This window comes from Sorex araneus, chromosome 10 (assembly GCF_027595985.1).
Source record: "Sorex araneus isolate mSorAra2 chromosome 10, mSorAra2.pri, whole genome shotgun sequence".
In the NCBI taxonomy this organism is placed as follows: Eukaryota; Metazoa; Chordata; class Mammalia; order Eulipotyphla; family Soricidae; genus Sorex; species Sorex araneus.
Genome location: NC_073311.1, coordinates 11,843,259 through 11,854,824, shown reverse-complemented (window position 1 = coordinate 11,854,824; position 11,566 = coordinate 11,843,259). Strand labels below are relative to the sequence as shown.

General features: G+C 34.8%; 1 protein-coding gene across 5 annotated transcripts in view; it reads right to left on the bottom strand.

The window, feature by feature from the left end:
* Positions 1-679: 679 nt before the first annotated feature.
* CPSF6 (cleavage and polyadenylation specific factor 6) overlaps positions 680-11,566 on the bottom strand; it is a 33,399-nt gene continuing 22,512 nt past the window's right edge. For 2 of the 5 annotated variants that reach the window (XM_055118095.1, XM_055118094.1), the window contains 3 exons: positions 11,161-11,314; positions 7,774-7,963; positions 680-1,104 (listed from right to left, as the gene is read on the bottom strand). In XM_055118095.1, the coding sequence (XP_054974070.1) occupies positions 7,777-7,963; positions 11,161-11,314 (341 nt within the window). In that variant the 3' untranslated portion in view covers positions 680-1,104; positions 7,774-7,776. Of the gene's footprint in view, positions 7,696-7,773; positions 7,967-11,160; positions 11,315-11,566 lie in introns of all 5 variants that reach the window. The other 3 variants (XR_008626941.1, XM_055118091.1, XM_055118092.1) reach the window with 3 other exon arrangements.

Here is an 11,566-nt window from a genome sequence, read left to right as displayed (position 1 = left end):
AGGAGAATACAACTGATATTAAACATCATATTCCAGCATCTACAATAACTGGAAAATAAAACTAAGGCTACCTTTCTTTACTCACATTTGTCTGCTGCACATCTGACTGTATTTACATTGCCAATGGTTCACAAATAAACCATTAGCACTATCGGTAAAAAACAGAAAATAACTGCTGCATCAAATCAGAACTGCAAAAATATTTTTTCAATGCTAGCAGTTTACAATTAAACAACTCAGTATATCTGTGTTGCAACACTAGTAAATAACGTAGGGTTTTACTAAAATGCTGAAAACCACAATTTTTTGACCCCCTAACACATTGACTGAATTCTTGTCTGTGAAATTTCAGTTTTTACAGGTTCACATACCATTCAGCAAAGTCACAAACTAACTAGGTAGAAATAGCTTTAAAAAAAAAAAAAGCAGAATATAGAAATATTTAATATCCAGGTAATCACCTACTCTATTAGCAAAATCAAGGGCAAGAGACACTTAATTAGTATGTTTAATTCACTGAACGCAAGATTAGGTTGATGCATATTCAAAAAACCGCTATTGCAATGCTTTTTTAAAGGACAGTATAAATGTCATAGTAACATTATCTTCAGGTATTGCTGAACACAAGACTTTCCCTGAGGTGTAAACATCAAATAACTTGAACAGCTTTACACATCAGCCCCATTAAACAGTTTATTACAACACTACATCTATTGTAATCAAAGTGGTGCTGTTTACAGACATTATCATATGAACATTTTTAACAAGAACAAACTACTATAAAAACAAGCATTTACTTGACGTTTTTCCAATTGCTTGCACATTATAATGGCCAAATGTATATAACCAGTAATAAAGTTGCAAAAGCTATAACGTTTTAAATCACACAGGTTTCCTTCAAATAAAAACAGTTAAGCAACATAAAAAATAAAAGTAGAGCTACTGGTTACCATTTACGCAGATTTGCTTTATTCAGACATATTCCTGTTCACTTTATCCATGAGTCCTTACAGGGTCAGTCAATCGCAAGAAGCAAACTGCTGGACAAGCGCCAATTTCCCTCACGAAGATGTTTTGTCTTGGAAGGTGTTCCTCTTCCTTCAGCTGTAATGTGTTAAAATTTGTGATGTAGATTTTGCTATTCCCCATTATAGACCAAAAAAAAAAAAAATGCTGGCTTAACTATACATACACAGGTCGTGCATCTATTTCACTGTCACGTATTCAAACACAAAATAAGAAATTAACTGAAACTGTAGCTGCCTTTGTAGAGAAATGCTTCCAATTTATGTGATGATTAAAACAATCTGATTTATTCTTCTTAGATATTGACAAATTCAATGATAAAAACCAAAAATATAGCAGCTACTGTTTCTATGATGATGGAAACATTTAATTCTCTAAAGTATGCATACTACAAAATTAAATGGTAAATGTCCAGATGACTTAAATGTATGTACTTTTCATCCACCCACACAAGTCTATATAACGTATTAACAAATGTGAACTGAAAATGCAATATATTTTACAAATTAGTTGCATTTATTTGACAGCATACAGGAACTACTGCAAATATTATAAATCAAATTGTGCTCCATGTTACAAAATTTAGAAATAAAGATAAAGCCCAGTATGCACATTCAAATGACATCCACATACAAATCATTAGACGAAATACAAATTTAAAATGTACTCTATTGCACCTATATTGATATAGCTAAGGTAGTATATAAACCAAAATCAAAACCAAAAAAGCTAAATGGGAAATCTACAATAGCTCCATTTGAAACTCACATTTTAAAAAACAATAAATTTGATAAAAATAAAACCAAGAATACACAATATGCAAACTTCAGGCAATTTCACAAAAGCATTAATTCAGTTAAACTTGGATATGTGATCACTGAGACGTAACATGTTTAAAACAAATCCCAAGATGGAATTTCAAAAAGATGAGGGGAAAAAAGGCAAAGAGGAACAATACTAGTGATTTTGCCATAAAATTGCAAGAATACTCTTTTGCCCTATAATAAAATATTCTGTCCAGCTATAAATTTATCATTTTGTTTCTGTATGCCCCAACTAGTTTGTATTTTGAGAGTGTCTATATATATATATATGTTTAAATATCATAACTGTAAAAGGAAAAACAAGTGATTAAGTTTGTACTCCCTCCCCCCACCCAACTTTTATTAGCCCATGTTTTCCAGAGACATTTAGGTCACTTCCAGTGTTAGTTTTTATTTTGTACCTTTTCAGATCATTGAAGCTTTTTGATGGAATTAATCAAAAAAGGCAGCTTTCTTTTTTTTTTTTTTTTTTGCTTTTTGGGTCACACCCAGCGATGCTCAGGGGTTACTCCTGGCTCTGCACTCAGGAATTACTCCTGGCGGTGCTTGGGGGACCATATGGGATGTCGGGGATCGAACCCGGGTCGGCCGCGTGCAAGGCAAACGCCCTACCTGCTGTGCTATCGCTCCGGCCCCAAGGCAGCTTTCTTTTTATAAAAAAAGTGACTTGCAAGACATTTAAGAAACTGGTATTAAAGAATGTGATATAAGGAATATATCCTTTTAAAAATATATATATACTGAAAAATTAAATCTTACTGCTGACGACTTGTTGGCTGTGAGTCAAGACTGGGTCATTAAAAGGAAAAAAGATTAAAACCATATTAACAGTGTCTAACACTTTCTCCAAAAACCTGAAGCAAATATGACAACTTTCATTTATCACTCCAATGGAGAAGTTTTATTGGTTTGGGGTAGAAAAATTGATGATGAGGGGCTGGAGATACTACAGTGGCAAGTGCACCTACCTGCCTTGCACACGGTTGACCCATATTTGGTCCCTGGAACCCTCTACGGTCTCCCAAGTCCGCCACAAGTAATCCCTAAGCACAGAGCCAGGAGAAACCCCTGAGCACTGCCAGGTGTGGCCCAAAAATTAAGGAAAAAGGGGAAAAAATTTGTTGATAAAATTACAACTGTTGCCCACCTTTATCTGGACAAATGCACTCATCTTTCACTTGATTACACTTTATAGTTAGAACTGTACTACTAATAAATCTAATTTTCACCATATATAAATAAAATCTAGGGGACAGTCTGACAGTATTTCTATTCCTAAACACTTTACATTAATCCATTTGAAAATACAAGTTTTACAATCTCAAACGAAAGCAAATTTGAAGGCAATACAACCCATTTCCAATAACCCAATTCCAAACTATATTCTCAGATTTCTAAGTAGACAAGAATATCAAAAAAAGATTTTGAAAGCAACAAATACATTCAATGATATGTTTTCAAAACACAATTTAGTCAAAGTCACGCAATTACTTGCTTTAACTATCAACAACATAGGATGTCAAGAATAGCTGTTGAAGACAAACAGAATCTACAGATCTTTTAATGTCCTCTATAGAGTAATAAATAAAATTTCAAATATGGAACACTTGCATTTTAAAATGTTACACTAACAACTCAAATTATGAGGATTCCCATTAGAAACTTAGCTAATCAAATTTGACAGACCAATTATATTAAACTCATGGCAAATTAATCTGTCAGAAGAGTTATATATCTATTTAATATGGCTCTTTTAAAGATAGGTCTCCATATCAATATGTGGGATTAAAACTATTCTAATGTCATTTAAGATGTACCTCTATTAGCTCAGTGAAATAAAATTCACTTTTCTATAAAAATTTCTCCTTAGTGAGATAACTGGAAACGAGGTAGGCAAAATAAATAGAAACCCCTAAATACAACTCAATTTTTAAAAATAATTTTTTGCGTTGACCAGAATATACTCCATAAAATTTTGTTGTATTTACAAAAGGGTTTCTAAGTACTGTAACATTTTTTATTTTCATTTTTCTATGCCTCACAGTACTTACCTCATTTAAACTAAAACATTTTATTTATTCCATATATAAAACATATACATGAACCAGGCAGTTCACCAAAATAGCAGAAATAAACCACTACAAAGTAAACTCAAGGTTTACTCCCAAAATTTCACAGAACGGATATTTCAAAATAAGCTAAGAGTATATAACTCTGAACTCAAGTTAAAACATGCTATCACAGAAGGCACATCAGTAAATATGGATAGCATACATAGCACCTTTACCCCACTCCCTTTTAAAGTTAGGCTCTCTTCAAAATATTCACCCAAAACATTGTTCAAAACAATCTAATTTACAAACCAAAACAATGGTAGTAAATTTCACACTGAGATGAAAGTGAGAGCAAAGTGACTCACACTTGCATTGAATTGTTTCTTAACAGGGAACATTAATCATTTATAAACAAAACCATATTCTTAAACCACAGTGAGCAAAAACATTTTAAATCCACATGGGATCACTCCCTATCACCTTGCTATTTAAATTAAGATTCCTGTGTCAGATTGTATTAATAGTACTAAAACCAAGGAAATTTTAGATCAAAAGCAGCAAGAAACAACATATTCAGGAGAAGCAGAACAATTAGGATACATGGGAAAACACAGTAAAAATCTGGGCTGGACAATATTAGACAAATCTCAGAGACATGAGAATTGATATAATTAAACATTTTTATTACCATTGTCACTTATCAAATTATTGGAAGAACCAATAACTAAACAAGATTACATTAAAATTATTCTACTGTTTTTCTGTTTCTCCGAGATTGATAAAAAGCTATACACTAAGAATGCAAAGCATATAAAACTTGCTCAATAACAAAACCCAATAAATACTAGGTTTAAGAAAAAAGTAACATCACTGTTAAAAGAAAACGAACCATACAGTGTAACTACTTAATCCAGACTCATACATCTTTAAAATTTATCAAAAAAAAATCATCTTCTGGTAATATGTAGACCTATCAGAGAGAAAAAGCATGAATGCATTACAGTAAAAAAAAATTGGTTTCATTACTCTTCGATGCACAAAAAAACAATATGAATTTGTTGGATAGGGTTGTTTCAAACAACTGAATTATGAAACTAAAAGTTTTCAGTGTGTGTACAATCTTAAAACACTGAACTATGTTTTGCTCAGAGTGGTCTGAGAATAGAGGCGGAAATTACAGAATATGAAGGCACAATGTTTTTACATACTGAAATTTACAATACCAATATTCCCATTAAATATCTATTTCAACTTAGATACTAAATGTTTTCAGAAAAATTTGTACATTTTAAAAATGAGAGAATGCAATTAACATCACCAACAGTTCAAACACAAAAAAAATTAAGATGGGACAGACATTAACAGCTTGCCAACATAATTATTTTTCCAGTTAAATTAAGAAGTAGCCCTTTTAGCAATTGATCATCACTTTTTTAAGTTACCCATTAGTGGCTTATTTATATACAACTTATTGCTAATTCATGTTAGCTTCCAAACTATTTGTCCATTTCATTCATTTACGATACACAAGCTCAAAAGGACTCATATTTAAAAAATAAAAGTGGTCAACAGACCTTAAATTTTGTTTGTTCAAAGTTTTTACTTAAGTATTTTTAATTCCAGTCCCCATCCCTTTAAGGTCTACATCCACAATAAATACTATGTGACTGGTATAGCAAAGGAACAATATTCCAAGTTAACAATTTTTCACCTAGAAAATGCTTATGTAAAATTTTGCTTGGGTGAAGGCACATAACAGTATCACAAGTCAGTTCTAATTACAAACAAAACATGGAAATTTTCGGGTGGTACATCAGTGATTAAGAAAAAAGTCAACAACTGTTTGCAAGTTGGGAATTCATAATTTAATATCTGGCTACTGAAAACACAGTCATGATATAGTTGGGTATACCATTAGAATATAATTAAATTTTCCGAAGTTGTCTTATGCTAAGTTAATGACAATCAGCAAGAAAACTTTTAAATATAAACTGATTTAGAAGTCCCCTTTATGAGCACATCCAATATAGAAGATGCCAAAAATTTATTCAAGAATTTACTATCATTCTTTCTTCAGTAACTGGAAATTTGTTGATAACTGACAAGAGCCTAAATAAAAATAACTGCAGGGGGCTGCACCTTATGGAACAGCTGCTATAATTAAACACTTCAAGTAGAATCTTGGCCACAATTCACCTTAGGCAATTGAGGGTGCTGAGAATTAATTTTTGTTTGTTTTGGGGCCACATGTGGCAGTGTTCAGGGCTCACTCCTGGATCTGCACTCAGGAATTACTCCTGCAGTGCTCAGGAGGAACCATATGGGATGCCAAGAATCAAACCCAGGTGGGCCACATGCAAGGCAAAAATGCCCTAAGTGCTGTACTATCGCCCTGACCCCAGAATTTTTTTTTTCTAAGATGAACTCAAATCTATTCAGGGGGAAGAGCTGTATCTTAAATTTTAGGGCTTATATTTTCAAGATAAAGCTTTTCTTCTTTTATTCACATTACAAAACAGAACCGATATAAGTTTAGTTTTGAAAGTGAAAGATGTTTTGTTCACAATAAGGAAGTATTTGAGAATTACTTATATTGAGTTCTACAATACATGAAAAAAGGTTAAAAATTGATGAGATTATTCAAAAGTGCAGATTTAAAATGTAAGAAAAAGCATTGAAACTGGCCTTTTCACTTCAAAAAGCACTCAGTAATGAAATAATTTATTTGTATACCATAAAGTAAGACCTGAAAAGACTTGAAAAATAAGAATCATGCTTGTTAAAATACCTATTATAATTAAAGAAACTACTCCTCTATGACAGATTTACATATACCCAACATAGGATTTTGCCCACACAACGTAAATACTAACAATTTCCATTATGGAAAATAATTGGGTGAAGTATAGTTTACCACAAGAAATCTGCTTTATCCTAATTTAACCTGAATTTAACCATAATATAAAGAAAGTGTGAGGGGGAACGACTTGTATACAGAATAACCCTTATGTTACATGAACAAGGCATATAGTGCCCACCTCCCCTTTTTCACATGAATAAATGCTGTTTACAAATATAAAAATAAAATTACACATGAAAATGAAGTATAAACAGACAACTCTTCCTCTGCTTTATGAGAAATGTACACAAGAAATAGCTTTAAAGTACAGAAAAAACAAGACACAATGATTATGGTTCATGAATGAAACATCAAAGAAAATTGCTTCTATGTAATTTTAACTTAAGATATATGACTTGGTACAATTTTTAATTGTATAAGGAATACCTGGGCCCATTTTTAATTGAGCATTTTCTTTTTGTATTTTCTTTACAAATTAAAGATACTTTTATTTTTTAAAAAGACAAAACTTTTCTTAGAATTTTTTAAGGACAAAACATCTTTCAGGGCTGAAAAACCATCTCCTGTGTTATCAATAATGTACCAGATGTTCTTTAAATGTTTTTAGCTACAGATGAAATCATTAGTTCGAGGAGAAAAAAAATTTATTTTAAGTTCAAACACATTACACATATAGTTATGAGTTCCTGTTTTAAATAATTAAAATATGTAAATGTTTGTGATTAAGAAATTCCAATTTTTAGATTTTAGAAGCGAGCATGAGTCCTCTTGATTTATTTTCCTGCTTTCTTAAAACAAACCATTAACAGTAAGAACCTGAAACCTACATGTTGTAATATAAAACAGTAAGAGGTCAAAATTTTACCTTTCATTACTTACCTTCATTTGGCTTTCTCTGGAAGATTAAATGGTCCAACTTAAAATGTTTATACTGTATAAACAATAGCGTCAGTTATAATTACTGTTAGTAATAAATGCACTAATACAACACGAACAAGGGACTACCCACCTTCTAACGATGACGATATTCCCGCTCGCGGTCACGCTCCCGATCTCGGTCCCTATCTCGATCCCGATGTCTCTCGCGTTCTCTACTTCTCTCCCTATAATAATCATCATGGCGATCTCTACTTCGAGATTTATGACGCCGACTCTTTTCTCGTGATCTACTATGGTCCCTCTCTCTTGATCGTTCACGTCTTCTAAAAGAAATTACTGGATTAATGCTTTCCATAAATGAATAGCTTAAGGAAATATTAAATACTTGGTGATTAAAAATAGGCAAAATAGTTATTATATCCCAAAATACCAAGTATATACCAACTTACCTATAAGAATGAACTACAAATACCCTTTAAAAAAATATTCACAGCCCCGGGAGAGGAAGGGTTTTTATCCCTGGCCTTTTCCCCTTTGCGGCACATGGCGACCGCCACCTTTCAGAGCCAGTTGGGCAGAGAGGTAGGAGACTGCAGTGATGGGGCTCTCAGGAAATCTCCTGATGGGGGGGGGGGAGGAGTATTGCCCAACCGGCTCTGCTTTCTGCCCAAAAGGGATCCTGAGCGGCCGTCCAGGAACAGCTCCTCTGCTCCTTAACGGCCATGATCCCAGAGGCACAAAAAACAATCTGCTGGCAGAAATCCCTCTGTACTTAATTACTAAAATACCAGAATTCCAAAAGTGTGCCGCCGCTATCGCAGGCCACATATAACAAAGAACATCATATGCTCTTCATTATCAGCAATAGAAAACAAATGATCTAATGATGTCTTTTTGGCAGATCTGATTGTTGGGGGGAAATTCCAAATAATAATAGTGGGTTTTCTTTCAAAAGTTGAACGTAATCAAAGTAGAGAGAGAGTAAAGTGAAAAATCATCTGCCACATAGGCAGGGTGGGGGGTTGGAGGGTGGTATACTGGGGTTCTTGGTGGTAGAACATGTGCACTGGTGAAGGTATGGGTGTTCCATCATTATATGACTGGGATTTAAACCTGAAAGCTTTGTAACTGTTCTCACGGTGAATCAATTAAAAAAAAAAAATTCACCCTTGCCCGGGGGCTGGAACTGTAGTACAGCAGGTAGGGAGCTTGCCTTTCATGCTGCTATCCAGGGTTCAATCCGCAGCATTCCATATGGCTCCTGAGCACCAGCAGGTGTAATTCCCAAGTGCAAAGCCAGAAGTAAGGCCTGAGCACCACCAGGTGTGGCCCCAAAACCAAAATAAATATAACTTAAAAAGATAAATTTACGGGGGCTGGAGCAATAGCACAGCGAGTAGGGCGTTTGCCTTGCACGCGGCCGACCCGGGTTCAAATCCCAGCATCCCATATGGTCCCCTGAGCACCGCCGGGGGTGATTCCTGAGTACAGAGCCAGGAGTAACCCCTGTGCATCACCAGGTGTGACCCAAAAACCAAAATAAATAAATAAATAAATAAATTTACCCCTGAATTGGAAACCAGACACAACAGAGATACACCTATCTATTTTAACAATGTAACCCTAAGACAGACGTGTATTGACTGAAAACCAGAATCTGAGGGAAAATTTCAAAGAACCTATATTTTAAGTTTAAATAACACACGAAAGTTTAAGATTCGTAAAGCCATTCAATATACAATGGGACTAAAATACACAAAATATGATCAACCATTAACTGCCTAGAAATACACACACATTGATTTTACATTTACAACAAAATATGGTTTGGTGAAAGTACTACGCTATTAAGAAACTTTCTTGGGCTGGAGAGATAGTATGGTAGGTAAGGCACTTAAGTAAGGCACTTGAATGATTTAAATCTAAAACCCTAAGCTGGTCCCTTAAGTTCTAATAGGACTTAGAATTTAAAGCATGGAGCCAGGAGTAATCCCTAAGTACTGTTGGGTATGGTCCCAAAACCAAATAAATTATTATGGAGCTAGAGTGATAGTACAGTGGGAAGGGTGCTTGTCTTGCATGCAGCCAAGCCAGGTTCAATGTCCAACATACCATACTGTCTGTTAAGTAAGCCCACCGAAAGATACCTGAGTGCAGAGCCAGGAATCAGCCTTGAAAGGGCCATGTGTGATCCAAAAATTTAAAAAAAAAAAAAAAAAAAAAAAGTGAGGGTGCGATGGGAAGATGACAAAGGTGGAAGAGAGCAAAGTGAAAAACTTAGTAATTAAGACAATCAGGAAAGGCCAGGATACTGCTTGCACAGCTAATTAAGAAACAAATACCTTTGGTATAGCAGGTAAGGTGTTTGCCTTGCATATGGTATCCCCAGCATCCCATATGGCCGCCCAGCACCACTAGGAGTAATGTCTAAGTGCAGAGCCAGGAGTAACCCCTAGGCATTGCTGGATGTGACCTCCCCCGGCCCCCATAAAAAGAAAAAAAAGCCCCATGAGTTGCCTTACTTTAAAGAGCAGGTAATTTAGCCCAACTATTTCCCTGAGCCCCCCCCCCCCCACCAGAGTACAGGTGTGGTAATTGGCTTGCATGCAGCCAGCCCAGGTTCAATCCCCAGCACCACCTACAGTCACAAGCACTGCCAGGAGTGATTCCTGAATGCAGAGCCAGGGCTAACCCTAAACAATCCTGGGTGTGGCACCAAAACAAAACAAACAATAACCAAAAAACCTACAAAGTATTTACATGAAACACTTTCTAGAAGTCCTGCTCATCTAAATCCTGAAATGCACAGTTTCTATCAGCTTAAATATCTTTGTACTTCTGCACCAGAGAGCTAGATTTTAACTGGAATGTTTAAATTAAATTAGCTCCTTGATCAGATATATCTTTGGTAAAATTGTAAAACTTTAATACCACTTTACAGTAGTGCTGGGAGAAAAATAGGGCAAGGGTAGAGAGTGGGAACTTCCTTATAAAAATTTGAGGAACTGGCTGGGGATACAGCTCAGAGTAGAGCTGACCCTGCCCCAATACCACCTTAACAACAAAAAAATAATCCCCCATCCTCGATGAGAAATAAACTAATTTTCTTGTTCAAAATATAGTTAATTAGCACCCTTTTGCACCAAGTACTGTTTATGTGAAGAGATCAGGAACAATGGTTTCAGGGAAAGGATTAAGCACAAAAACAATAAAATAGTCAATGGCCCAGTGTATCAAAAGAAAGAGAAGGGAGACCAACAAGTGAGCAAGGTATAGGGGTACATGGTGCTAACACACAGACAGGCACTACTTATCGTGTTAATAAATTCCAAGAATAACTGGAAGTCTTTTTAAGCAAAGAGCTGAAACTTGATTTAGATTTTCAGAGCTTGAAAATTATTCATTACAGCTACTGAGTGAAAAGAAATGTCAGATATGATTTTATAGGACCAAAGTACAATCTATTCCCTATTTGTAAATTAACACTTTTAGGAGACATGAAACTGGAAAGTTTTACCTTGACCCAGAACCATAAGATTTGGATTCAATTCCATGAAGGCAATCTTGCAAAGAGCTAATAAGAACTTTGCAGCGATCATCAGCAGATACTTTGGATTGTTTAATTAAAGAAATTGCAGTCACCAATGTCTCAATAGCACTCCCATAATCGCCTGAGAAAAAAAATTGAAGTAAAATTTTATTTTCATTATCACCAAATCACTTACCAAAGGATAAATGTGAACATACTACAGTAGTAATGCACTTTAAAATGACTATAGAATCATCACTATCATAAATATCATAGTTATTACATAGCTGTGTAAAATATTATCATCTGCCAATATGAGAATAAAACTGACATAAGATTCCCCCACCCAAAGCAATGGCCTGCAAACGTATTAGCTCTACACATCTCCAACTTC